The following is a 27,919-nucleotide window of genomic DNA, read 5'->3' as shown; positions in this document are numbered from 1 at the left end:
CCAGCTCCTCTTCTATCTTTCTCTCTCTCTCTCTCTCTCTCTCTCTCTCTCTCTCTCTCTCTCTCTCTCTCTCTCATTCGTTTATTACCTCTTTCTCCGTTGACTTCTTTTAACTCATTCACGTGTGATTTTTGCTGTTAAAATTACTATCCTCGCTGCTTATCGATACACTCAACAATTTTCTTCTTCTGGTCTCTTAAAGGTAAGCTAATCTTTTTACCCTAAGCTAATCCTTTTACTATTTTCTTCTGCTTAATTTTTTTTTTTTTTTGTATTCCTTGGGAGATACTAAGGTGAAACTAATTTACGTTTCTCTAGATGAAATAGTGTATATACGTTGGTGTGACCGACGTGTTCTCATAACGAGAATTAAATCGACACAGCTGTTCAATTTGGGGATCTCATATATTATTATTACTTTTACCACTTACATTCCGGCTCTGTGATAAATTTATCAGTGGACGGTGAAAAGTTGACAACTTTTCTTTTTTTTTTTTCTTATTCCTTTTTCTTTTTTACCTTTACTTTTTGTTTTGTTTTCTTCCTCTTTTTTCTTTTTTAACACAACGCAATTTCCAAACGCCGAATTTCTGAAATTCTTACGTTTGGTTACACTTGTGATCGTTGCAATAGAGATTCATAATTGGATGTACGAATTTACGATTAGATCGACGCAACGATTATACAATGTTTCTTCTTAATTAATTTTACTTAACGACATTTTTACTTTTAGTGTACACAAGTATGTATGTATGTATATAAATCAATACAATAATTTTAACCCGAGTCTTTATATATATATATATATATATATATATATATATATATATTTGTTGTTAAGCGACGGACTGCAGATCGTTGTCATGTTGATACGCAGACATTTCCTTAAATATATGATCAAATAAATAAAAATAAAAAGAATCTAAAAAAATGGTGCTTTAAAACTAACGAGAACAATTACAATTATTCCTTCGCCTAATTTCTTTACAAATAATCGATTGATAAAACGAAGATATATTCGCAACGAAAAATTTTCAACGTCCGCTGATAAGAATACAAATAAATAAATAACTTCAGGAAACGTACGAAAACGTTCCTTCATACGATTTGTAGTATGCAAATACCTTTTTTTTATTGTTGTACTCAACGCTAGTAAAAAATACTGTACATCCGACTTTTACACCCAGATATTATAATTAAGTAAAGAACTCCTTGCGTGTAAATTCTTATTTATACAATTCGTAAATAGCTTATGCTTAACATATTGGTACATTCGATGTTACCATACGCAATGGTAAACGTCAGATGTCGAGGGCGGTATCAGAGCCATGATGATAATCCTCGTTTAATAGCGGCTCCTGTTCGATGACCATGTGAACTGTAAACAAAACTCTTCATGCATACCAATACAAATAAGACGATAAAATAAATTTATTTGTAATAATGACCTACGTTTTTCCCATAACATCGTTCACAGATATTTTCCATAAAATTTCAAACGTTCACAAAGAAAAAAAAAAAAAAGAAAAGAAAAGAAAAAAGAAAAGGTGAACGAAATTTCAACACCATCGCTTTTTTTTCCATGCGAACACGTTCAAGCATTCCATCAAAATTATCATTTTCTTTATTATCGCATAGAGTCAATTGTTGATTATTATTAAATAATGAAAATGAAAAAAAAATGATCTATATAGCTGTCGTCACAAATAAAAGAAATTGTAAAAGATATTTTTCTTTCTTTTTTTTTTCTAATCGATTTTAAAAATGGATGCAAGCTAAACATGCAACAGAGCAAGCTTTTATAAATGCTATCGTGCACGAGTATTGTTAATAATGAAAATTATTAGAAAGGAAACGTGCTGTTTAACGTAGATTAATAGTAAATGTATTAATAATTCGTATTATAAGAAGATATCAATTTTAACGAATACGTGACAATTGTTTCACCGCAATAATGCCACACGAGAGAAAAGTGTAACTTCTCAAGAGAGAAATATAAAGATACTTTGTATATTTCTAAAACTATTTATTTAATAGTTACATTTGATTTAACACTTGATCGTGACAACGTTATCAATGGATGAGAAGAACAGGATGAAAAGATTAAAAGACAAAATAAAATGAGTCTTACGACTCTTCATTTTAAATTAATTCTTAATTCGAATTTCTCGTTTTACTTTTTATTATTTTTTTTATTTGTTAGTCGAAATAGATATACTTACGTGACAGCTATAAGAAAGACAGAGAAAGAGATAGAGCATCGCAGAGAGCGAGAGAGAGAGAGAGAGAGAGAAAGAGCAATTCAAATAAAGTAGTGTAAACGAAGCATACTGTCGAAGGATATCGAAATTTTCTTCAAAAATGCAAAAAGAGATAGAATAGTAAGCGTAATATGTAGTGGCTTTACGATTAGATTGGTTATATTAAATGAAAAATGGCAAATGGTGGTAAACTCGTTTATCAAGAAGAATAAGGATACAGTCGATGCACAAAATTTGAACTTCCTACCGAGTACGTTCTCTTACTATTTTTTTCTATTCTTTCTTTTCTTTTTTACTTAAAAAAAAATAATAAATAAATAAATAATCCAAGCAGAAAGCTGCTCGTCTCTGGTTATTCAAATGACCACTTGCAACAGTTTAATTATCTTAAAATTTTTTTGTATCACTGACGTGTAACAGCCTGATGGTAAAATCGTTCATCGAATACATTATTTTACAATTTCCTAGATACATTAAAAAATTTGCTAATGGTTCCCACAAAATGAAAAAAATTTTTAATGAAAAAAAAAAGAACAGTTGTGTTGTAAAAGAAATGCTTTACGCGAGAAAACAATCAAATTAGTATATGACATTACTCTGAAAGAAGCTCGATCGATGCATAAAAATAGGATTTCATCGCTAAAGACACAAAGGTGAAAATGTGTAACATTAGGTGTAAGATATAATCAAAGTCTCTAATAATCGTAATAAAAATTGTTTAATAGAGTACGTAAATATGTACGATATTATTATCTCGGTCGACTATACTAATATTTTCTATATGATTTAACGTCAACGCAATTCCTGGAACAATCTTTTTTTCATTTTACCGACTAATAATATATGTACAAGATTGATACGTATACAGATATACTATTAAAAGAAAAAAGTGTACGTTCACGAGATACCTGTGACAGTATTACACACCAATGCCATGATTATATTACGTGTAGTGCAAGAAGGTGTCTTCTAGAAAGAAAGAATTAAATTTGCAACTAAGTTCCATTCAAAATCAGATCATCTAATTTTCTATATTTTCTTCATCGGTGAAAAAAGTATAATCTATATCTATATATACACACGTAAATAAATATATGCGTGTGTTTATGTGTGTGTATATATATATATATATGCCTGGATACATATATACACACATATATATATGTCTATATATATATGTGTGTGTGTGTATTCCAGCTGTATGCGGGTGCAGAAAAAAATTTCGAACACATAGAGACAATATTGAGAAATAAATATCATCTATCTCATTCCGGAGTGTTATATCATAATGAACTTAATACCTATGTATATCAGTATCTCCAAAGTTTACAAAGGACATTTCTGCAAAAGGCAGAAATATTATCAAAATAAATTTCGATAATCTCTATAATATACTTGTATTTATATGTATGTATCTTTACGTAAATTAGCAAAAGAGAAACGACTTAAGGTGCACCTGCTTGCGTTACTGGACCGTGGTGTAATGCGTCAGCGCGAATTTTTATTTTTCCGCAAAAAATTCAAATTATACTCTCCCTCTTCTTTTTTCTACTCTAATCAACCAAGCAACCAACCAGCATATATTTTCCCATTAAATACCCAACCGTAAATAATATCTCTTCATAATGGATCACTACATCGATCATTTATCGAGATGTAATTAATTTTACAAAATGTTTCCGTGCGTCTACAAAAGTGACAGACTTTAACTGGCTACGAGCAACTTTTCTTATTTATGCATTCGAGCAAATTACACCTTACTCGTAATTTTCTTTCCCTTTTACTAAAACTATATATTTGGCGACGATCATCGTAAATACGAACGATAAACATCGATATATCACCGATTCGGATTTTACTAGTAATTTACGGAATAGTTATATAATATTATAAATTAATGTGATAACAAATGGGCTGTACTGTTCAAAGGGTATCTGTACAATTAGAGTAGTTAAATTTAAACTGAATACCTATCACTTTTCGTTACACGTTATGTATCCCGTTTTTATACATATAAAATAAATGATACAGATCATTTATTATCACAAATAAGTCTTAGTGGTATTTCTTTTGTAATTTGTTACGTTGAGACCTATTAGTACCATTTTTTTCGGCGATGTTAAGCTGAGGGCCGACAGTGCGATGATCCCCCACCGGTATTCTGAATAGCTTTATCTTCATATGATCACAAATTTCAAGGCAGACTTGAGCGCTATATCGTAGAAGGTCCAACGTGACCCAAATCTAAACAACATAGATCAATTCGATTTTTTTGTAAAAACAAAAACTTCATACCTTGGGATTTAGCTTGTGGTTCTTATCGAGGTGAGTAAACGACGATAGAAGAGACGGGAACACTTACGAAGCACAGCCAGAGAACGTAGTACTCTTTGATAAAAAAGTTGAAGTACTGGTTAAGAAACAGCATGGCTGGACCGATCAAGGAACTATCTAAATATTGCATCTCGTTTTTCGTCATATGAGCGACCTAAAAGTCGAGAAAAACAATGTGTTATATTACAAAAGGAAACTCGAACTAATATACTTTTCTTTCTTTCTTTCTTTCTTTCTTTTTTTTTTTTTTTTTAGAATTCTTCAATAATATACCTACCACTAATCGATTGGTAACTTTGGCTGCAACCATCCCAAATGCAAGTATGTACAGCGCGGGATGATTTTCGTATACGTGTTCAGTACTTTTTCTATAAATTATGAAAGCTGGAACTACCACGAAACTAAACGGGATGATCGGCGACAGAACCGATGTTCCCTGAAATTCAATTATCGTTATGCAATAAAACCGTCTGGAACAATCATCTGATATTTTTGTACTCTTGTAAAGTTTTTTTTTTCCCCTCATCTAATACTCAATTACGACTACAGAAAAAATAAAAAAATAACTTTAGAACAGATATAATAAGATGAACGTAAAACATTAACATGTATCATACAATTTTATCTCTTTCTAGAACGTAAGCTAAAATAATAAACATAATAAGAGACAGATAATTAATTATTCATTACGATAAATGATTAAGATATTTACGAGTTGTAATTATTTATCGGTCCCTCTGTTTCAAACATTACTCGACTGTATGCATAAATAATTTATTTCTAAATATCATTGACCAAGCGGTGCTAGCAAGAGTTCATGCGTAGAATTATAGATAGTAAGGGAAATATAACACATGTAAACCTGTAGGAGAGATAAAGCGAGAGACAAAGATAAAAACCCAGCGAAACAGAAATAGAGAGAGGAAAAGAGAGACAGAGAGACAGAGAGAGAGAGATAAAGAGAAAGATGTGAGATATTTTCATAAAAAGAAAAAAAAAAGAAAAGAAAAGAAATTAATGAAGCCAGCAAAAATCGACGAATGATTTTGCTGATTTCTTTGAGTTTCCACGATTTTGGCTAAAGATTCATGCAAAATACGTACGCGAGTTGTTCGATAGATTAACCTTGGATCGGTAGTGAACGTGGAACGGGATGAGGTATAAAGACAAATACTCCCTAAATTTTTATAATGGTCAAATCCTTAAACGAGAAAGAGAGAGAGAGAGAGAGAGAGAGAGAAAGAAAAAAGAGAGAAAGATAAACGCGATTTGAATGTGATATAAACCTTATTGAACACATCAGTGAATACGGACAAAGTGTTACGAACAATGTCTGTGATGGTTTTTTGAAAGATTTAGGCCCAGTTCAGCATGAATTACGATGAGCAAATAGAGAAGTGTTCTTTGTGAAAGATATTCGTGTAATCTTGTAAACCTTTGACCTCGATCAGGATACTACGAGAAGAGATTAATTCTTCGATCGAAAGCACAGAACATGGCCAAATAATAAGCAGGCGATATGTGTATGTATATATATATATGTGTGTGTGTGTATATATATATATGCATATATATCTATATTTTTTGCGATCTAGCCAATATTAGAAGCAACCTACAACGAATGTCAGAAGTCTTCGTAACATTGTAACGTTTGTAAGGTTTTTTGTAAACTTAACTTTGGACTGTAGTGTTTACATTCTTTTTTTTTTTTTTGTATTTATAGAACCAACAAAGCCTTTACAAAACGTTCAAATGTAACGAAGGAAAACTTAAAGGGATGATTACCTCCAGATCACTCGCTTATTAACGCATACACGAATAATACACAAAATATCACGTTGGGCCTAAATCAAAAGATAAGTACAAAGTGCACTACACAGTGGACTTAGATATGTCTGTAAAACTCTGACTTACTGCGACGGTGGAGCCATTTTTTCCGACACCACCGGCAAGAATGACGGATATACTGCTTTGTGCAAGTAAAATAGCGATGCCCACGGCGATCCATAATGGAAAAATCTTGACCTCTGTGCCAGTATATGGCAACTGCATGAGCGATACGAAACATCTTTCCGTTAGTTGGCTTCAACAGCAAGCAGAGTGAATATTCTTAATCGCTTTAATACATTTCATTATCACATCTAAGCATCTTGAGACAGAGACAGAGAGAGAGAGAGAGAAAGAGACGAAGAGGCAGATAGACAGAAAGAGAGAGAGAAACAATAATTGAATTTTATATATATATATATATATGTATATATATAACTGAATTTAAATAGAAAATTAATTAAAAAGAGAGAGAGAGAGAGAAATAGAGTGCCCTTGAAATGATTTTCATTGGATATATCCGCAATGAGAGTCAAAATTTTCATTTTTGTATAGCAAAGAACGAGACATTGCTCTCCTAATCGATCTTCGTCGCAACGATAATCACAAACAGAATCCAATTCGAACTTCTCAACAACCTCACAAGATTAAAAATATCGAGTACGCAATGACGATAAATAAACAGCTTTCAAAATCGCATTGCACGAGAGTGCACCAAGTTACCAGAGAGTGCAAATAAAAGATAAACCGCATTCCACCCCTAGCACAGGCAGTTCGAAATCGAAGGTACTATTTATATTTGTCCTCCCACGATGAAAATGATTAATTAGAAAAGTAGAGAAAGTAGGTACCGGGGATAGGATAGCTGTAGGAAAAAAAAAGAGAGAGAGAGAGAGATTAGAAACAAAAAGACAGAGAAAAAAGGAAAGAGACAGAGAGAAAGTGATTATCAAGCGCAAGAAACTGTTGCAAAATTTGGTGAGAAAAGTTTGTTCTAATCTACGCTGGCAGAGATAACAGAGGTTAAACAAAATTCTTTTCTTTTTTCTTTTTTTTAATTTGTAAAAATACTATGCGAGCGATCAAGTCTTCTTCTTTTTTTTTATTTGGTCTGTTTTGTTTCTTTTTCTTCGAACTTACTGCAATCGTCGAACCGTTCTTTCCAATTCCACCAGATTCAAAGACTTTACAAAACTGAAGAAAGACGTGCGCGTAGCCCGCGTAAAATATCGCTGCCACATAACAACTGACCGTGCCCAGACCGAGCATAGGGATCTAAACAAATCCAGAAAATCTTACTCTTTAAGAAGATCGTGAAGAGCAAAAGAGGAAAACTTTTATGTGAGTTTTATATCTTCTATCACACTAAATTGCATTCGACATTGACACGAATTCTTCCTGTCTCTATGGACGATTCTAAAGAACGCAGACCTTCAAATTTATTCCTTTTCGAGTATCAACGATTCAACTCTAACCCGGAATGAGACGAAGTCAAATAGAGAAAAGCCAAAAATACTCAAAGATGAGACAATTAAGAGGTACATAACGGCAAATCACAGCACTCTTTGGTCGCAATTTGAAAGAAATATGGATAATCACCATTGAAGACGATACATTATTCAATATCTTTACTATACCCTTTTACTATAATCTTTACTATATTCTTTTTATAGAGGCATACTTAAAAGGAAGCACAATTAATTGCTAAGTAAGAGTGTATGTGTTTTCGTCGTTGTCGTATTGCTGCTGCTGTTGTTGTTATTATTATTATTATTGTTTATTTTGTTGTATGTAATCGATCGACAGAAAGAAACAAACGCAAAAGTATAAGCAGAGGAGAGGACAGATGGTGGGAAAAACTAAGGAAGAAACGAGTATTACATAAATCATCCTGTTAATCCGTTAATTAATGGACTTCGAGTTGACGTCGATTGAGATAATTATGAGATTATAAATAATATCAAGTCGAAAGAAATTTCGACAAAATGATGAATTATCGGCGCGAAATATACAAACTAATCGTATCGTTATATTGAAGAAATTCTAATCGAGAAAAAAAAATCTCGAGAGATAGATATTAAACTTGTGATATTATTACATCGCTTTTAAATTCTACACCAAGCACCAAGAATAATTAAAGTACAAATAAAGAAACAAAAAAAAAGAGAATAATTGCAGCAAGAATTCTACATATACACTGTAATGATAGGAATGAGAGAACGCATAATAACCTATATTTATATACAAAACAATGAATTACATTCGAACGTAACATCTCTACGTTGCAAAAACTTTGGAAAAAATGCATTTCATCGTGCAACGCTCAAACGGCTTTATAACGTCTTGATACTTTGCATAAATGTAAAATATCTCTTGTTAGTTCGTAAGACGACGTTCTAATAAGTTTATTAAATATTTGAAACTTAGACAAATGATTGGCGAGAAATCACAGTTATACAAGGAAATTAACGATGTAGGATCAACGTAAACAATTCAATGAGGAATATGGAATTAAAATGTGTATTAAGTTGTTAAGTATTGGCAGTATATAGAAGTACTTCCAGCACTGCTCTTCATGCCATGCTGATCCCATTTCCGCATGTTCAACCGAAAAATCTAATTTTCGAACTTACAGCCACAGTCGAACCATTCTTGCCCACTCCTCCGGTGAAAATCACCGAAAATATGGAATATAAGTTTGCCAGAGCACACACCACTGTCATAACTCCTATTAAATATTTCAACAGAAAACCATCAATGTATGGTATCTGGAAGAAATGTTCACGTTAGACTCATGAAAAAATAACACGGATATATTTCTTCAAACTCCATGAGTCATCGATTGAAAAAATAGCATTTTCTCTATTCCTATTTTCTTCTTTTTGCTTTATCATTCAATTCTTATGTATGTATTTTATATTAGTAATAAAGAATACGAGAATAGCACTCTTTGCAATTGTAAGATTCGTAAAACAAATGAAAAAAATAAATAAATTGATTAATTAAACAAAAATTGTAAGATAATAAACATAGATCTATTCTATTATGAAATATACGTCGGAGAGGTAATTTTAATATATTAGCATGTTAAACATACTATTAAAGCAAGGTTAGCAATGACTAGCCAACTCTCGTGAAATGCTAAGAGAAATTTGAACCATCCTTTTACTATTTAATTCCTTGCACATGTGTTTGCTAGCCATATAACGCCTATATTACTTGTGATTATTTGTGCTTCCTTTATCCATAATATAAATAAGTTTTCCTAGCAAATAGGTATAACTATTCATTGCAGTAACTCAAAATTTGAAAAAGAAAATAATGGGAGAAAACGTTAAAATAAGAATTTTCAGATATGTGTGACTCACTACAAATAAAATTCAACGAGATAGTTAAGAAAAACATCTAAGATAGATGAAATGTAAAAAAAAAAAGATACAACCTCCATCATCCAAATCTTAGGTCCAAAAATAGCAGAAACAAGATGTATTCCTATGATGGTGAACTGAGCTTCTGTTACATCCACTTTCCCAAATCTTAAAGATCCTGTTAAACAAGGATATGTAAATATATAAAGTCTACAATGAATATATGAAACACTGTGTCTAATTTTATCACATCTTGAAAAATAAGTTCTGCTTACCTGAGACATAAGTTTGCCAATGCGCGCAATAAAATAAAGTCATCGCGCAAAAACATTGGAAGAACATCCATGTTGGATAATATCCCAACTGTACGGCTATACATGCGGATAATGCTACGAATACTGAGAAATAAAAACAAATAGAATTAGCAATATAACGTTTCAACATCAGAGTTATAACAAAATAATTACCTGTAGATATTGAATCGCATCCATGATCGAATAATTCTCCCAATGGCGTAGACGTACCAGTTCTTCTAGCCTGTTTGCCATCAATAGCATCCAAACTTTGGTAAATAAATAAACCCAATGCACATAAGAAACATGCCCATCTAGGTGCCTATAATAACAATAATATCCCAAACAAGTATACGAGATATTTGATAAATCTTAACTATTATACTAGATGATTAATTAGTAACCATAAAGATAAATTTAAATAAATGATAAACATGACAATTATGAAAACTGTATTCAAAAGATGTTGAATAAAATTCTGTTAGAATTATGTCAAAAAAAAAAGATAGTAAATAAAATAATCGCGCAATTTAGATAATATAAAAACGTATTTAAAACATTCGTTCATAGACCATGTTGCTATCTTTAATAATATGCTGTATAATGCTTAGTTATATATGCGAAGATAAGAAAAACTTAGGTTATATATACCTCAACTTTTGCATCGGGACTATAGTAAACTAATATCAATGTAGTAACAATGTTGACAATTAGACCCAATATAGTGATCAAATTCGGTGCAAGCCAAAGGGGAACCTTGCTGACAAGCCAGTCCCACCAGGGTTGAAGAAATGCATCCAAAAGACTATTAGTTGTGCAACTATATTTGTGCTCACTTAATCGCTTTAATTGTCCGGGCGAGAGTAATTTTTCTTTATAAAACTGCATATTTCGAATTTCGCGGCTACTCAAAGCGCCCAAAAAGAATTAAAATAATACAACACTCATCGATTCTCCGCAGTACGAACAAGCACAATTGCTAAACATAACAAGTAACCGTTCGCCTGAATACATACGACATCTCCGCGCTACTAGTACGCGTCAAGCCGGAACTCAACTTTCTGCTTATAAAAAAAGCGCGTAAATTCAATCTACGACTTTAGACATAATAAAATCAGTACTGATTTCAACGCCACAACTTAACGATTTCTTTTACTCGAAAAATTTTTATACTTTCTCTTACTAATTATGTAAAATTCTATTTGATTTTTATATATTTTCGATATACTTTCATTCTTTTTGTTATTATCTAAAAATATCAATATATTCTTTGTTTTTTCTTTATACCAAACACTATCATTTTATTGGTTTACACACTGATAAGTCGTGAGGTAAACTTTTCCTGATAAATATTTTTCTTTTCTTTTATCTAACACGAAGCACTGTTGATATTTTGTATTATTAAATAGATAATGATTTGATATCGGCAGTAGTTTACAATTCGGAAAGTATGGCGACCTTAACTACCTTTGCGAATGCGTTTCGATTCGCTGCCAATAATTGTTTAAAGAAATTAAGTCCATCTCCATTATGTAAAACAACACATCCAGGTAATAAAAATATCTCTTGAAATCATATGAAAGATCTTGATTGCAAATGCTAGAACTTAATACCGAACGTAACCTCAATTCTTCACACTTTGCTATAATAGTGTAACATAGCGATAAATATATGATGTTTGCTATAAAGTATAGAATTAAACTTCAATATTTTTTTTCCTTAAAATATAAGGTTACTGTATCACGTATATTGTTTTAGCATTTTGTAAAGAATCTATAATCAATGTTGCGCACATGAAATAAATTTGTATACAAAGTGTAATAGATTATTCTCTATGCCAGCACTAAGTTTATGGGAACCTGGAAAAGCCACGTATCGTACATTTTTGCCATGGATGCCTGCCATACCAAAACATCAAGTTGAAGTACCAGAACACAACGAAGAAAAGGAAAAGTTAATGAAAGGTTTATTCGTATACATAAAAATATAACGTTAACAGATAGTATAGTAAGAAACCTTAGGAACACATGCTTATAGAAGTTCATTTTTAGATGTGATAAAGGAGATCAACAAGCAAATAGCGACAGATAGAGTAGGTAGGTTGTTTGCAATTGTTCATATATGCGGCAAACAATTTAAAATCACAGAGAATGACATCATAATTATGCAAGGATACTGGCCTCCTACAATCGGAGATAAATTAAAACTTGAAAAAGTATTGCTAGTTGGCGGTACTGATTTTACTCTTGTAGGAAGACCCATTTTAAATAGAGAGTTGGTTTCGATCGATGCCACTGTCATCGAAAAGACATTATCGCATACAAAATATCATTTTAGAATGAAGAAGAGGAAACAGTATCGTAGACTAAATTGTAAGATAAAAATGACATAGGAATTAGAAAACTATCACCTATCTATAACCTGTTTGATCATTTTATTATTTCAGTTTATCGAATACAACACACGATGCTGAGAATAAACTCTATAAACATAAACGGCAATATCGATAAAACGAAAGAGGTGGAAGGATTAGATAGAATATATTAATACCAAAGTAAAATGTATAAAAAATATATTTATCCGTTAAGAATAGTATACAACGAAGAACGTTCCGTGAACGATAAGACAACCATATTATTCCTTTGCTATCATTGTACCTAACTCAACCATGTTTGTTGACATAGATAAAGAATCACTTCTCCTTATCCAACACCCTGACCGATTCTAGCACGAAGTACAAACATATCTCTAGTCAACGAACGATTAGGAATCTTGAATTCTTTAAATAACTTTTTCATACATTCGCAATAATATTTTACAGATTATTATATTTACACACTAGAAGATTTGATTCAAATTGCATTAAAGGAAAAAGAACGAAAATTGAAGTTACCTTCAAAATTCGAATGAGAAAAGCGCGTGCGCAAGAATAAACAGAAGAGAGGAAGGACATATGTATATCGTGAACGTAATATAATTTTCACTGTTAACGGTTGACGTCAGTACGCCTTTCGAACGAGATGAGCACGCCTTCGCCGTGAAAATCCAGCGCGCGCGGCCATGGAAGCAACGCGTAACGCTGTCGATTGGCAGTCGGCCGCGACGCGTTGCGTGGCATGGAGTATAGTTCATCTTCTTCATTCTCATTTTGACCTAACCAAGCGAAAAAAACATCCGAAATTTTGGGAGATTTCTTGGTAATAACGTTCAAAAGTGTCGTTCAGTGTCGAGAAATATTTTACGGTGTTCATTTGCGATTAAAAGAGACGCACAAAAACAGTGTCAAAAACGCATTTTTTCACAGTGCTCTTTCCTTCAACAACGACTCTTTAACGCGCGTTTAAGAGCAATCGAAAGGAAAAAAGGAAAGAAAAGAATAGAGAGAAAAAAAAAAGAACAAGGAAACATGGTGCTTCCCAAGTGTTACGGATTTATTAAGTACGCCCTCGTGTGGGTGAATCTTGTCTTTTGGGTGAGTTTATTTTGGTCTTCCCCCTTCGGATTCATTCTCTCGTTACACATTCAACCAATGAGAAGAGTCTCCTCTATGATCTTGAAACTTCATCGTAATGCGATTTATGAATAATCGCTGATAATTACTTCGGTAGATGTTAGATTATATGGATTTCTTCAATAAAAATTTATCATTTGAAATTTATCGAAAAAAGAACATAACGAAAGATTGTTCTTAGGAGCTTAAGAAAAAATACACAAACATTGTTACTTACGTTCACTTTCGACGAAGCCTATTTCAGAAACGTAATTTAATCTTTCTTATCTCATTAGCTGCGTTGCGATGAATGAACAAATAAATTGCAATAATCAATTAACAAGAATATAGAATTTATGATTTACGATTTTGCGTACGATAACGAGTGAAGGAAGGAACTATGCAATTGTTACGTTTTTACCGATCGATCATACATTGTAAAACAATGAAAGTTGCTTAGTTACGATATATTAACATCAAAATATTTCGAATATGATGATAAAGTATAAATGATGTATATATATAACTTTCATATACATATACAAGGCAATTCACGTTTACGAAAACAAATTCATACCTAACATTCATGCATACATATATACTCACGTATTTATCGTTAGTTAAAGATCGTAAATGTTGCGAGTGAATATATAAGAAGGTTTAAGCTCTTTCTTTTGTATCCAAGTATTCTCTCGTATTTTTTTTTCCTGGTTTTTCTCTAGCGATAAAATCACGACGGTGTGTTAAAAAGGACAAGCACGCATACTTGCACATACACGCAAACGATCGAATTTATCGATAAAGAGTAAGAGATTATCGATAAAATTCATGTAGTTAAGGGTCGTTTACGTATAACGTTGCCGTATAACAAGGAGTGGCCACACTTCATTAGACAAAAGAGAAGAGCAAAAGCTTTAGAAGCTATAGAAAAAAGAAAAAATAAATAGACGTATTATATATGTATATGCATATAAAGTAAAAAGGGGAGTAAAAAGGAACAAACGTGCTACGTTGAAACGGGTCGTCAAGCGTATATGCAACGCTACGTGTATTATTCTTCTTCCATTATTTTTCATTTTTAAAAGAGCTTTCAGTCAAACGCAGACCTCAACATCTGTTTCTCTTTCTTTATTTCTTTCTTTTTCATTTTCATTTTCCTCTTTCAAAAGTTCCTTTCGTCCTTTCGTTGGATAAAACCAGTCAATGGGCCGTCCTTTTGGTATAGAGGCTTCCTCGTAAGAGTCAAGTTTCAGGTCACGTACATAATTCTAATGGAAATTCCTTTTTCTCTTTCTCTAGGATAGTAAATAGATCCATTTAAAAGAAATACATATAGCGAAAGTATAGACAGGAAAAACAAAGAAAAAAAAAAGAAATGGATTACGTTAGCGTACTACGTAATGATTAATCGAATCGTCATCGTCTTATGTACCAGAAATATTATTGTGACTCACTTCAACGTCGTTAAGCAGTAAAAATGATGAAACGACGATGAAGACGAAAAGGAATTAAAAAAGAGGAAGAAGAGAAAGATACGACAAATATATTTTTTCATTCGTGATATCATGAAATAATAATCTTATTACCGTTGGGCCTTTTTCTTTTTCGTTACGTCACTGATATTCTATCTCCCGGCAGGAGTAATTCTAGCGCAGCTGTATTGATTGCATCTGGGCTCAACGAAAACTCATTTTGTCGTATTACTGTACTCTTATTCCCATTTTCTTGTTCTATTTTGTTTCTTTTCTTTTTCCATATTTGAAAGGTATATACCGTATCTCAATGGAACTCCGGCTTATCGCGATCACACCAAATGAACGTTTTATTTATTGCTCACGATTATTTCGCCGACACGAAATCTTTATTTATAAACATAAACACGTTTAAATATAGACTTCTCGTCATACAACGAACATGCTCCCAACCTACGCTCTAACCTAGTTTCATTAGAAGTTAGGAAGCATTGAAGTATGACGTAGATAAGTAGAATGTCATATGTACTTGGAATAATAAATCTATCCAACAGAGATATTGGCTCGATCACGTATATCAAACGTAATAAATATTAACAAGGTATATAAGTTTCCTACATTTTTTTTTTGTTTTATAGGTGGGTCTTTTTTTTCGTTACGCCACTGTTATTCTATCTCCCGACAAGAGTAATTCTTTTCTTTCTTTTTTTCCCTTTCGACTCTTCAGGCGGTTGGATTAGCAGCAGTGGTCCTAGCGATATGGATGTTAACCGATCAAACCTTTCTCGTGTCCTTGGCACAAGAACAACACAATTTCAACGCAGGCCTTTATATCTTCCTAGCTGCTGGACTCGTTATGCTCGTGGTAGCCTTTCTTGGATGTTGCGGAGCCTTCCGTGAATCTCAATGTATGCTCGTAGGCTTTTTCAGTTGTCTATTGGTTGTAATAGTCGCGCAAATTGCTGCTGGAGTTTGGCTCTATACCAACAGTGAGCGTCTCGCAGAACTCGTCAAATCATCCGTAATCAACACCGTTAAGGTATCCATTGTCTCTTCAATTCTTTTTATTACTATTATTACTATTATTATTATTATTATTATTGACGTCTATAACACGTTCTTTTTTCTCTCTTTTTTCTTTTTTTTTTTTTTTTTTTAGAACGAGTATGGATCCGTCGAAATTCGTACTCAAACAGTGGACGCCTTTCAATCGGGTCTTGGATGTTGCGGAGCTACGGGACCAGCTGATTGGGCTGGCAGTTTTTATGCCAATTCCGATTCTTCCATTCCTCTTAGTTTAACCGTTTCATCGAAGTCGAACAATGCGTACAAAGTGCCGAAATCCTGTTGCAAGGATAAGGACAGTGTAACTTGCGAAGTAGCTCGCAATCTCAAAATAGCGGATATAGTTAGCCCTGTTATATATAACGAGGTAAACAAATTATTGTCTTTTTTTTTTTTTTTTAATTGCTTAGTAATCGACATCCTTTCGTCGTTAATCCGATCGAATGAGAAAAACTTTTTACTATGTGCTAATTATCATTTGTGATTCCAGGGATGCATAGACAAATTGGTAGAAGCGTTGAAGAGTCAAAGTTGTATTGTGATCGGCGTTGCGATAGCCGTCGGAATCCTTGAACTTCTTGGTTTGATATTTGCTTTGATTTTATGCTGTGCGAGCGGATCGTCGGATAGATATAAAGCCTAAAACGATCTGCGTTCTGTATTCAAAGTCCTTCTTCGTCCAATTTTTCCATATAATATTCGAATCGCTATAACCGATATCATTGTTCTACTTTGTGCCAAGATCGATCAATATTATTTTATATCATTCTAACTCTCGTATAATTCTTAACGTACAAAGAGAACACTCGAAAGATCAATCGAAATAATGGGTTATAAGAAATCTCGAAATTTATTTACGATAATGCGAAAAAATCGATATCATTTTAGATGGCACACGATATCGACGATGTTCGAATTCGTATTGCACAAAACTTCTCCGTATTTATGGGAATTACGATTTTCTTTGTATTTGTATTTCATGTAATTTTGGATCTTCTTTTTCTTCTTTTTTTCTTGTAAGAACTTCACTGTTGTAATTATTTACATTTACCTGTTTAATAACTAATATGAGATTAAGAATATAAGTTCGAAACGACTGAAAATAATTGATAAAATCTCAACTGCACTGAATCTCCGAATTTAGTTAGATTTACGTTATGTAATTATTAACATCGTATATTTTGATAAATGCTCGAGAACATAGAAATTATGTAACGTTTAGAGTACCTACGCATCGTATGCTTTTTTTTCAGGCCAAAGTCATACACCAAAAAAAAGATTGGTATCGATTTTAATATATATTTATATATACATACACACATACATATATCATATATACATACGTACGTACGTGCGAGTATGTACAAACATATATTTCTCAAATGAGTAAATAGACTATGTGGGGCGTTGCGCAAATCAAAGACATTGACAGATATTATTTATTGTTAAAGTACACACGAAAAAAGTTTAAGCAAGGATCATACATGTACTGCCTTGGTGATGAACATGGTACAAATATCAAGGAAGTATTTTGATTGTCTTATAGTGTGAATGTGCGCGCGTGTGTGTGCTTGTGTGCGTGCACGCGAGAGTGAATGCGTTTCAAATCAAAATATAGACATAGTGTAACACCCACAAAGTCTAGTCCACAGAGGTTTAATTGTAAATTGTTAATGATTATCAAAAAAGAAAAATAATTTGCTTTATTAATATACGTATTTGCGCGTAACTCTTATCGTTAACACTTTAGTAATAATGCTAAATGTATTCTGCGCTACTGTATATTACAAAAAAAAAAAAAAAAAAGAAACAAGGAAAACAGTCTTATACTTTTTTGTAGATTTGTCAGAAATTTAATTATGCGCTTAATTTATACTTTTTATGAGATATTTTTAGAACTTATTAAGTTAAGCAACAAGAACGTGTACTATATATACCGAAACGAAAAGAAAGTTTAATATACAAATATATTTCCATATATGGTATATACACATATATCCACAATTGGCAATAATATAAAAGATGTAAAAAAAAATAACTCATTTGTGTGTTCATAATTACATTCAATTTATATAACGAATAACTTTGCAATTTAAACTAACAATAAGTTACGTACGTTATATGCATTATTCATAAACTATTATCAATTAATTATATATATTCACGATAATTAATATTCTAATTTTCCTTTATATACTGCAATACTCGTGATTATTGCAATTACTTACTGCCAAGTTTTTATTATTTACAATAACTTTCTCTCAGTTCGTTCTAAGAAATCTGCTCATCGCGAGCATAAATACACATTATAAGTATATGTATAGATCATATGCGATAAAATATTCATAGCTTATAAAAAATGTTAAATCCATAATGAAATAATCATTATTAAATTGACAAACAGAGAAATCATAGCCGTTGTTATTAAAATTATAAATATAATATATACAAAAATATGTGGAGATTTCTTTGTCCATGCATTTTATTCCATTTCGATAATAATATATTTGAAGATAGACGTATATGGATGAATTATATATGTTCCCATCGTTCATATTTACTTATCTATATGAATATATTTAATATTCCTTTGCGTGTAAATACTTATAAAATAATTCACGTATGGATACGTTATCTTTATACAAATCTTTGCCAGATCCATACGGGGAATCTTCACGTATACTCGTGCCTATATGACTCATATAGTGATACTTGTGTATGTACAAATAAGGAACTATACGAGTCCAATGTCGAATAAATCTCGTTTACACATCTGCTTCTTTTAACAATTCACACACCATTCGCGTTTTCGTAGAAATAATGATGAATTTTCATACGTAAAAACGAAAAAAGATATTATCTTTTATACGAACGAATATAAAGAAAGAAGGAAAGAAAAAAGAAAAGAAAATCATTGCTGTTTGAATTTGGAATTGTTCCTACTAGAAAAAAAAAAAAATACATATATATACAGTCTTCAAAAAAAACATGAAAAATATTTAATATTGTAATTTCATCGTCCGTTTTTAGACACTTACGCGTTCGCTGTTTATGCATTACGACCAAGTGATTAGAAGTAGTTAGAGCGATAAAGAAACTTAAAAAAAAAAAAAAATAAGTGGAAAACGTTGAAATAGTTTGACGATTACAAAATAGTCAAACGGTTTTCACAAGCAAAAGAGTTGGATTCCAACGAACCAAGATATATTTTCTCCGTTTCCTGTAGAACGAAAAATAGAAGATAAATAAGTCATGGAAGAGAGCAAGATAAAAAGTCCCCTTTATAGTCGGTAGGTGTTTGGTGACCGTGGTAAGTGGGGGTAAGCGGAAAGGTGGGCGGCCAGTGGGCCCACAGGTGCGGTCGGACCCAAGTGCGGCTCGACGATGCTACGTGCCGTGTCTCGTGCTTCTCTTGACCAAAGTTTCACTACGCTTTCCTCGCGCTTCCATCTTACGTATCGTTTTTAGTCGACCTAGATATACACCAGGCCGTTTCTTTTTTTCTCTTGGTTTTTTCTTTCTTTCTTTTTTTTTCTTTTTTTTCTCTTTGTCATCCAGTTCCACGAAGACTTTCTTTGACGGTACCATTCTAGAAGGAAAGAAAGAGGGACGTTCCTATCTCAGCATCGGGTAAACAAGAAATGTGATAAGGATGCATTGCAAAGAAGTGTTAAGATTCGCGCTTTGATCTAAGATTATTCTTGAAAATAATGAAGACGTTCGAACGATTTTAAAAAATCAGTGATCAGCGGATCAGAGAACGGAACGATTTCGATCGCCCTTTATCGAAAATAGTTCATCAGTTACGTGACATGCGTGAGTTTTTTATACTTCTATTGTTTTATGATTCATCGATGCGAACAATGGTGCAAAAGTTTATGCATTCCACTTTTTGTTATTTATTTTCTCTTTTACGTTACTTCTTTTCTTTTTTCTTTTTTTAATAATACTAATACTATTAATAATAATAATAATATATATATAATTAATAATAATCATTATTATTATATTAAGCAATTATATCTTACATGGTTTTTAACAATATATTCAATTTTTTTAGATCACGATGAATACCTCGTACGTAGCAGTTGTTATTTTACTGTCGACGACGATCATAGCTTGGGCAGAAATCGACTGCAACGATCCTAACTGGCACAATCTTGAGACTAACGAAAGTTCGATACATAATTGCGGAGATGCTTTTAAAAATCGTTGTCATTGTTTAAGGACATGTTACGACGGTCATCACCAATACGTCGTGAATTGTACGAATTCAGAATTTTACGATACCACGCCACTGGAACATCTTCCTAATGCGACTCAGGTTTTTTTTTTTTTTTGATATTCATTGTCTAATTTTAAAATATCTATTTAGGTATATATCGGCCTGATGAGCTTTTTTTTTATTTCTTTTTTGCAGGTATTAATATTCACGGGTAATAATCTCAAAGAATTACCATGGAACGTATTCGGCACGTTGGATAGATTGCCATATTTGCGAGTAATCGATATGTCTAATAATAAAATTCGGGAAATTCGTGGAAAAGCTTATCACCATGTTAAACAAGTGGAACGCCTTATCCTTGATTTTAACGAGCTTTCACTCGACCCTAGTAGAAGTCATCCTAGAGTGTTCTCCAACTTCGTATCTCTTTTAGAGTTGCATTTAACAGACGCTTTCGAGGATGGTCAACCGAAAGATCTAGCGGCCACTCTTCACGATATATTCGTTAATAGGTAGAAATCTTGACTCTTAATCTTTCTTCGCTTTTCTTCTTTTTTTTTCTTTTTTTTTTTAACGACGACTAAATAGATCTTATCTCATCAGCAATCTCACTCAACTCATGAAATTGCATTTGGAGCAAAATGAGATATCAGAGTTCAGAGATGCAAACGTTTTCTGTGATCTACCGAATCTTTTGGATTTACATTTAGGAGACAATGCTTTGATGGGACTGCATTTCAATCTATCCTGCCTTCATAAGTTACGTTTTTTGGATCTTCAGCGGAATAAATTTACGACCGTCTTAGATTATGATATTCGTGTTATGGAATCGCTCGTTAAACAGAATCAGTCTTTCACTGTGGATTTCTCAAAAAATCCATTTGTGTGTTCCTGTAAACTTAATCCCTTTATTAAATGGATGAACAAAACCAAAGCTTTCATAAGAAATAAGAGCAGCTTACAATGTTTAGAAGGTGATTAAGATAAATGATATTTTTAAACATCTTACGTAGCTAAGATCATACGTTTATCCCGTATAAAATTTGCGTCGGTCGATTTTTCTATATTATCTTCTTTTTCAGATGGAGTGCTACAGAAATTTCATGAAACTGATAATTGTTCTCTAAGATTAAGAATGTCTAAAAAAGGAACTACAGTGGCACTTTATTTCTTATCATTTCTACTCGTTGTTTTAGTATGTGCTCTCATTTATCTACAACGTATAAAACTCCAGAAAAAATTTGAGCCAATTTTAAATTCTGTTAATAAAAGAGTTCGATACACTACTATAGCTACTGGAGAAACCCGTGAGGATGTATAAGATTATGTAGTAAATCGAAGGTTTACTATAAGTTTCTTATAATATACTATTACCAATAACTTAATGAACATTCATTATTATAATTACTATAAAATAGTCAAATAAATTGTTGTCTTTGTTTAAAACTTTTTAAGTATAATAATTTTCTCATATATTAATATAAGTAAGTTAGTTCATTAAAAATTATATCATTTTACAAGTGTATCAATTCTTCCTCTTGACAAATAATATTTATAAGTTTATTGATTATAAGTTTATATGTTTTTGATACAAACGAAATCTTTTATCACGTTCTGATAGTTTCATAAATTGTCGTTGAATAGGTCGTAAAAGCTTTTTTTATAGGAATGTTAATATCACGCTTAATTCTATAAAAAATTCGATTTTTTCTATTTGCTGTGTAATAATTTATAATATACCTTATCTTTAATTAATAATTATACCTTGTTTCTTGGAAACGAAGCAGTCAATTTTACAATCATAAAACTTATCTATACATCTTAATGGTCATATGACTAAAATGAAATCTTAATATTTCCAAAATTTTACTCACAGGTTTTATATTTTCATCATATATTCTGCTAGATATATAGTCCTTATACGTTCTTATTAAACGGTAAGCGTTTGTTAGATAATAAGAGCCCTCCTGGAAAGCCCTCCAATATCAAGGATTCTTCTCGTTCGAGATATTTTCTATCACATATTCCTCACACACAAAGATATCCTCTAGAAGAGGACGTATGAAATGAGGCGGCACTTTCAAGTTTTCTAATTGGCCCATCATTTAAATGAAATTAGATTCTCCTTATGCAAACTTTGATTTTGTTCAATGTTGCAAATGAAATATTTATTTTATTTCGATATAAAATAACCTTTTTTTCTCATCGTATTGTAATATTATAGATCATACTTATGATATATAAAAATTATGATTATACACACAATTATAGATTAACACACACAGACATAAAATCATTACATAATGATTTACGCCAACAACGAATCCAGTTGTAATTTTTCACAGATTTTGATGGACAAGGTTTTATTTTTAAAGATGAAGATTTAAACGAGGACATGGTTTTTTCAAATTTTTGATTAATTTCAACATTTTCGTATAAGCTTTATTTTCTTTTAAAAAACTCGTGTCAAAAAATAATGTTTCTTCGAGAATAGTTTATGCATAAAAATAAAGCTATTTCAAAAATTCGAGAAAGCCGTGCACGCTTAAATCTTTCATCTTTAAAATAAGATCTTATTTATAAAAATCGATTAAACATTACATCTGAACTCATTGTTGGTATAAACCACTATTTTCGATATTTTTCGTAAGAACAAAGTTTAATATAGTGGCGCCCCTAGAAATGTGCGACAAAAGAGAAGAAGCTAGCAGCATCCCCACTAGTGATTTTCAAATCATGTTTCAATGGTGTGTATGTGTTCCATAAAATAGCAAATGCTTCTTTGTGTGCGCGTAAATTAATGCTCGGATTTTTTCATTTATTCCAAACGAAAAAAAAACGCATTTCACAGTGTTCACATGGAAAAGATATTAAAATGTTTGATATTAAAAATTTTGAAAAGTTTATCAATGGTAGTCTAGATACAGAATAATAGAAACAGTATTTACAGCTGAAAAAAATTAATCTTTATTTTTCAAAATCCTTGAAATATAGCAGTAAAACGTATATAATAATAAAAGTATATTTTACGCTACAAGTGATTAGAAATGTGATATAAGTAATATTAATGTAAGAAGTAAATAATGTTTTTATATATTTTTTACATTCGAATCCGAAATTTTTTAAAAGTTCTTCCTTGACGATTAGTAAAGTATTACTAGAATAACTTTACATGCCTTTCGCGGTGATCTATACTATACTAGATAAAATATGTGTATAAATTTGCAATTAAAAATAAGATTTTATCAAAAATAATAATTAATGAATATATTTAATATATAAGTATTCATTAATTATTTTTGGCAAAACATTTAACAAAATCTAATTTTTATCAAATTTATTATATATTTATTATGTATAATTATTATATGTATCAATTATATTTATTATTTTCTATGCATTTGTCGTGAAACAAATCTGTACCGACTTCGTATCTAGCACGTATCACTGCAAGACAAATGTACAATCAAAAAAAGATAAATAAGAGAGTGAAAAGCGTGAGTTCACAGCCTACTAACACTACTTGTTCCAACTCGATTGTTTTGAGTGAGAAGGGTATAACATACTTAACATACTACAAACTTAACACTGATACAATAAACGCGTGGTGGGATTAATATTCCCCCACTTACGCTTGTAGTTCATATTTTGTCCACATCTGTCGCTGAAATCACATACGTTTCGAATGGATGGCGATAGTGAACAGCCTTACGTTAATACCTTAATAAATTTTATTTTTCTTTTACATTTTATTACATTAGAATATCATACTTTCTGTATATTGAAATATTCTGAATATTTTCTAGACACTTTCTAGATACTAATATCTTAATTATTGAAATTTCTTTTTAATTTAATTCTGTGCCTATCGTATGATAATTAGGCATTTGTTCAACTATCTTTGAAGGTATTACAAATTTATCTGGATTTTCTTCAAGCAAACATCCTAATATTCGAGGTACAGAGAGCATTGTACCAGATATGATCGAAGGAAACTCTTTACCTTCCGGTGTTTCGTATCCTATTAATAATCTCTTACTAAAATATTTGCCATATAATGAAATATGACCAACTTCGATATATTGTTCAGAGAAAGATGACCACAATTCAAAAGATATTCTCATTTGTTCACATGTTTGTAATTCTGGTGCTGATCGCATAACGACCCTATAATGATCCGTAATATTATTGTAAAATTCACAAATAATTTCCAACATCTTTTCTAATTCAGTTGTGCATCCTGTACATTCTGTACTGTTTATCATTAAAAAGATATGTATAGCTGATGCTTGAGAAACAGTAAATAAACCAGATAATGTGGTTTCTTTAGGAATCGGTGTATATTGTCTACCAACTGAATAATATTTTATTGGAAAATATTGTGGCATTATTAACTGTTTTGCATGGATCCCTAGCATAGATGCTAAACTTGCCCCACCAACTAAATGCATGTGATTTAATGAATCTCTAGTGGATTCATTATTATTTTCTAACATAAAAGTCTCTATAGGATCCTCGTGATTTAAACCGGAACCTTCAACTAATATACTACGACAAAAATCTGATCCTGTAATCCTGATTAAATTATTATCATTAAGTATTTTTCCAGCTAAATTTAATAATCCATATTCAAATAAAGTTGCATCATTTAATAAATAATAAGTCATTGGATCTTTATATTCAAGTAGATTAAGTAATTTTCCTATTTCGATATGACTTTTTCTATTATTTTCTGGTAAAATACATAACTTTCCAACGTTTTGTAATATTACAGATGTTTCTGGGGGTGTTTTTTCATGTAATTTATTTGGTAATTTTAACAATTTTTCTATAATACTTTCATCTAGATCCCATTGTAATTCTTTAGCAGTTTTTATATCTTGCTTAATTATTTTAGCTTGCAAAAATAAGTTTGCTAATTGTTGCTCATCTTCAGAAGTTTTTTCTTTCTTTTCTTGTAATGATATTATTTCTGACGAAACTTCTTTCTTTCTAATTTCTAGAGCTACATTGTTTGCTTCGATAGTTTTATAAAAATCCCATGCTTTTTTCATTTCTATTGCATCCATATTAAGTTTACGTAACTTTAATTCTCTCTGCAATTTATCGATATCGTCAAAACGTTCATCAAAGTCCAAATAGGGTGAAAGAAACGCAAAAGATTTATTAGCGTTTCTACCAGAAACATATAGCGTTGATGCATACTTTCTGTTCGTTACATAGAAAATATCTTTTAATAAACTATGATTTAAATTATTCAAGTTGTAATTAATGGCATATCGTATTAGCACTTTGTTTGCCATTATCAAAAATGTATATATCGTTCATTAAAAGGTAATATAAGTTTTTGTTCAAAATAACCTAATATTTTATAATTACCACAATCATATGGATAATATGTATCAAATATCACTTAGCTATCCATTTTTACTAACTTAGATTGCGATATTGTGTCTGTATTACTATCTACAGTTAAAGTTTCTATTTTCCTCTTTTGTGGTTCTATATAACTCCCTTTTCCAGCAGCTCTTTCAGATTCTTCAATACTATAAGGTTCTAATTCAAGAGCTTTTAATCTACGTTTATGTACCTTTGTCGTAAAATGGCTATGCAAAGCAGTTTGATTTATAAAATATCTCCTGCAACAAAATTAAACCGATCAAATTTGTTTCTTTCCATATTATACTATTACACCGATTCGAAGGTTATATTTTTCGCAAAGTAACTTTTAACCCAACTTACGCGCAATGTACACAATAATGTTGTGCAGCTCCTGGCTTATCTAAATCCACTTCTTGATGTAATAATTGTTTCACATTCTCTTCTTTCAAATCTTCATCGATCTAGTATAAAAGGAAATTTAATTTTACGAGAAGGCAAATGAAAAATCAACACAGAAAGAAGATGATCGAAAGGCACGTGTCGCGGAGGTTATGTACAAAATGTTACCTCATCCAAATCTTTCGTTCTTCTTTTAGTTCTCCATCCTTTCTTCAAATGTGTATCCCCTCTGTGATATTTTTTACGTTTATATGTCATTTCTGTCGTATAATTAAAAAATTAAAGTTTCAAACAAGATAAAATATTTTACAAATACACAATCAGTCACGTAATATGTATAGCCCTCGTAAATATGTACACTAATCAATCTCAAACCAATTTATATCGTTCTCAAATAAACAAACAAATTATCTTCGTATATCGTTTATAACAGACGTGCGTTAGCAAATTTTATTTTATAGATTTTTACTCGAATATTTAGTAAAGTATTACCTACCTATGTATCGAAACGTAAATACAATATTCCACAGATGTCCCAATTATCAAATTAATATAATAAAATCTATAATGAATAACGGACATTTATTAATGAAATTAAACAAAAATTATATTTATTAAAACAATCTCGATATCGAATTTCAATGAACATACACTTAGAACGTTTAAAAATGCTTGATTCGAATTAACATTTATTTCTTCGTGTCGCACTTGATTACACCATATTGCGCTAAGATTTGAGTGAGGAGCGTTAAACAAAATATTTCGTAGTGACAGGAAAAAAGAATTATTGTCAACTATACGAAATATTTAAACTCGATTTTTGTTTATTATTTTTCGTACCATTAGCCATGAATCGAGACTGCATAATCTAAGGCCATAATTATCCGACTAGAAGAGAAATCGCGAACAATTATCGATCTATTGTCGATAAACGTTCGATAATTTATCAACCAATAAAACACGATCGTTCGCAAGATCCAATCCGATCGCTTTTAGAATCGAACAATCAGAAGTAACTTTTATCGAGCGCCAATCGCAGGCAAATCTCATCGAAAGAATTGCAACGTTGAAAAAGGCGAGTTCACAGAAGCCAACAGATGGCGGGAGGATAGTGCACCATGTGGCGCCTCTAACGGCGTTCTTTAGCGTCAATTCAAACGGTGCGCCGCTCCTCAGAGGGGGGCCCCATCCATTTTGAAAGTAAAAATACTGCGTGAGCCGGGATTTTCCTCGAGGTCTCGAGCCACGAACGAAAAAAGGCGGTACACGTCGCGGAAGCATCGCAACGGTGACCGATATATGTCGGGTGGTGTCACGATTTCACCGAAATGACGCGAAGACGTTCCGCGTAGCAGTGTGGTGCGAGAGCAAAGCACTGAGAGAGGAGGTGGCGGAGGAGGAGAAGGTGGCGAAGAGTCGCGCGCGCGGCGGGTATACGACTGGCTTTGAGAGAGAGAGAGAGCGCGAGAGAGAGAGAGAGAGTGTGCCAGAGGGGGGAGAGAGGTGTGTCGAAACGTGCTGAGCCGTGCGGTGTGCGTGCGGTGCAGCGATAGAGTGCAGTGCAGTGCGGTGCAGTGCGGTGCGGTACGTGCGTCGCGCGACGTCGTCGTCATCGTCGTCGTCGTCGCCGCCGTCACCGCCGTCGCCGTCGTCGTCGTCGTCGTCGTCGTCGTGGTCGTCGTCGTGGTGTCGTATCGCCGACGAGGCTACGCCGAGAGTGAGAGAAAGACAGACAGAGTGAGAGCGCGAGGTAAAGAGGAAGAGTGGGACAGAGGATCCAGTGGGGTCGAGGGAGGGGTGCGA

The 27,919-nt window shown here is 32.3% G+C and overlaps 6 protein-coding genes and 1 long non-coding RNA gene across 21 annotated transcripts; 4 read left to right on the top strand and 3 right to left on the bottom strand.

Moving 5' to 3' along the window:
- Positions 1 to 386: 386 nt before the first annotated feature.
- LOC127062280 (cholinephosphotransferase 1) lies at positions 387 to 11,239 on the bottom strand. 11 transcript variants are annotated; one of them, XM_050990194.1, is made up of 12 exons: positions 10,735 to 11,229; positions 10,258 to 10,405; positions 10,066 to 10,188; positions 9,865 to 9,968; positions 9,056 to 9,190; positions 7,563 to 7,697; positions 6,510 to 6,641; positions 4,873 to 5,031; positions 4,624 to 4,749; positions 4,364 to 4,505; positions 3,563 to 3,602; positions 387 to 1,378 (listed from the first exon to the last, which is right to left on the bottom strand). In XM_050990194.1, the coding sequence occupies exons 1-12, from the start codon at positions 10,969 to 10,971 to the stop codon at positions 1,321 to 1,323; spliced, it is 1,539 nt and encodes a 512-aa protein (XP_050846151.1). In that variant the 5' UTR covers positions 10,972 to 11,229; the 3' UTR covers positions 387 to 1,320. The 11 variants fall into 11 exon arrangements, 10 of the variants coding, with proteins under 10 accessions (XP_050846151.1, XP_050846152.1, XP_050846155.1 ...); XM_050990195.1 differs by lacking the exon at positions 3,563 to 3,602 and having other exon boundaries at positions 10,735 to 11,226; XM_050990198.1 differs by lacking the exon at positions 9,056 to 9,190 and having other exon boundaries at positions 10,735 to 11,226.
- Positions 7,622 to 8,489, top strand: LOC127062295 (uncharacterized). Its single transcript, XR_007781115.1, has 2 exons — positions 7,622 to 7,763; positions 7,845 to 8,489. It is a non-coding gene; the product is annotated as an uncharacterized LOC127062295 (long non-coding RNA).
- A 255-nt stretch (positions 11,240 to 11,494) lies between the features above and the next one.
- Positions 11,495 to 12,678, top strand: LOC127062292 (39S ribosomal protein L21, mitochondrial). Its single transcript, XM_050990225.1, has 4 exons — positions 11,495 to 11,633; positions 11,925 to 12,047; positions 12,135 to 12,455; positions 12,530 to 12,678. The coding sequence occupies exons 1-4, from the start codon at positions 11,534 to 11,536 to the stop codon at positions 12,628 to 12,630; spliced, it is 645 nt and encodes a 214-aa protein (XP_050846182.1). The 5' UTR covers positions 11,495 to 11,533; the 3' UTR covers positions 12,631 to 12,678.
- Positions 12,679 to 13,096: 418 nt separating this feature from the next.
- On the top strand, positions 13,097 to 17,929 carry LOC127062289 (CD9 antigen-like). The gene is made up of 4 exons (XM_050990218.1): positions 13,097 to 13,555; positions 15,773 to 16,084; positions 16,205 to 16,477; positions 16,601 to 17,929. The coding sequence occupies exons 1-4, from the start codon at positions 13,490 to 13,492 to the stop codon at positions 16,751 to 16,753; spliced, it is 804 nt and encodes a 267-aa protein (XP_050846175.1). The 5' UTR covers positions 13,097 to 13,489; the 3' UTR covers positions 16,754 to 17,929.
- Positions 13,584 to 25,638, bottom strand: LOC127062283 (serine--tRNA synthetase-like protein Slimp). 3 transcript variants are annotated; one of them, XM_050990211.1, is made up of 3 exons: positions 22,210 to 25,638; positions 14,577 to 14,868; positions 13,584 to 14,494 (listed from the first exon to the last, which is right to left on the bottom strand). In XM_050990211.1, the coding sequence occupies exon 1, from the start codon at positions 25,636 to 25,638 to the stop codon at positions 24,184 to 24,186; it is 1,455 nt and encodes a 484-aa protein (XP_050846168.1). In that variant the 3' UTR covers positions 13,584 to 14,494; positions 14,577 to 14,868; positions 22,210 to 24,183. The 3 variants fall into 3 exon arrangements, with proteins under 3 accessions (XP_050846168.1, XP_050846166.1, XP_050846167.1); XM_050990209.1 differs by having other exon boundaries at positions 13,584 to 14,868; XM_050990210.1 differs by lacking the exons at positions 13,584 to 14,494; positions 14,577 to 14,868 and adding an exon at positions 17,878 to 19,699.
- On the top strand, positions 19,693 to 21,784 carry LOC127062286 (phospholipase A2 inhibitor). 2 transcript variants are annotated; one of them, XM_050990214.1, is made up of 5 exons: positions 19,693 to 19,926; positions 20,171 to 20,434; positions 20,531 to 20,847; positions 20,939 to 21,309; positions 21,418 to 21,784. In XM_050990214.1, the coding sequence occupies exons 2-5, from the start codon at positions 20,177 to 20,179 to the stop codon at positions 21,654 to 21,656; spliced, it is 1,185 nt and encodes a 394-aa protein (XP_050846171.1). In that variant the 5' UTR covers positions 19,693 to 19,926; positions 20,171 to 20,176; the 3' UTR covers positions 21,657 to 21,784. The 2 variants fall into 2 exon arrangements, with proteins under 2 accessions (XP_050846171.1, XP_050846172.1); XM_050990215.1 differs by lacking the exon at positions 19,693 to 19,926 and having other exon boundaries at positions 20,122 to 20,434.
- Positions 25,639 to 25,748: 110 nt separating the features above from the next.
- Positions 25,749 to 27,285, bottom strand: LOC127062293 (zinc finger protein 593 homolog). Of its 2 annotated transcripts, XM_050990226.1 has the most exons (5): positions 26,768 to 27,285; positions 26,613 to 26,678; positions 26,285 to 26,376; positions 26,078 to 26,178; positions 25,749 to 25,974 (listed from the first exon to the last, which is right to left on the bottom strand). In XM_050990226.1, the coding sequence occupies exons 3-5, from the start codon at positions 26,372 to 26,374 to the stop codon at positions 25,749 to 25,751; spliced, it is 417 nt and encodes a 138-aa protein (XP_050846183.1). In that variant the 5' UTR covers positions 26,375 to 26,376; positions 26,613 to 26,678; positions 26,768 to 27,285. The 2 variants fall into 2 exon arrangements, with proteins under 2 accessions (XP_050846183.1, XP_050846184.1); XM_050990227.1 differs by lacking the exons at positions 26,613 to 26,678; positions 26,768 to 27,285 and having other exon boundaries at positions 26,285 to 26,601.
- Between the last annotated feature and the right edge of the window lie 634 nt (positions 27,286 to 27,919).

This window comes from Vespula vulgaris, chromosome 3 (genome assembly GCF_905475345.1).
Source record: "Vespula vulgaris chromosome 3, iyVesVulg1.1, whole genome shotgun sequence".
Taxonomy (NCBI): Eukaryota; Metazoa; Arthropoda; class Insecta; order Hymenoptera; family Vespidae; genus Vespula; species Vespula vulgaris.
The sequence above is the reverse complement of the archived record's forward strand: the minus strand, read 5'-3'. Positions and strand labels throughout refer to the sequence as shown.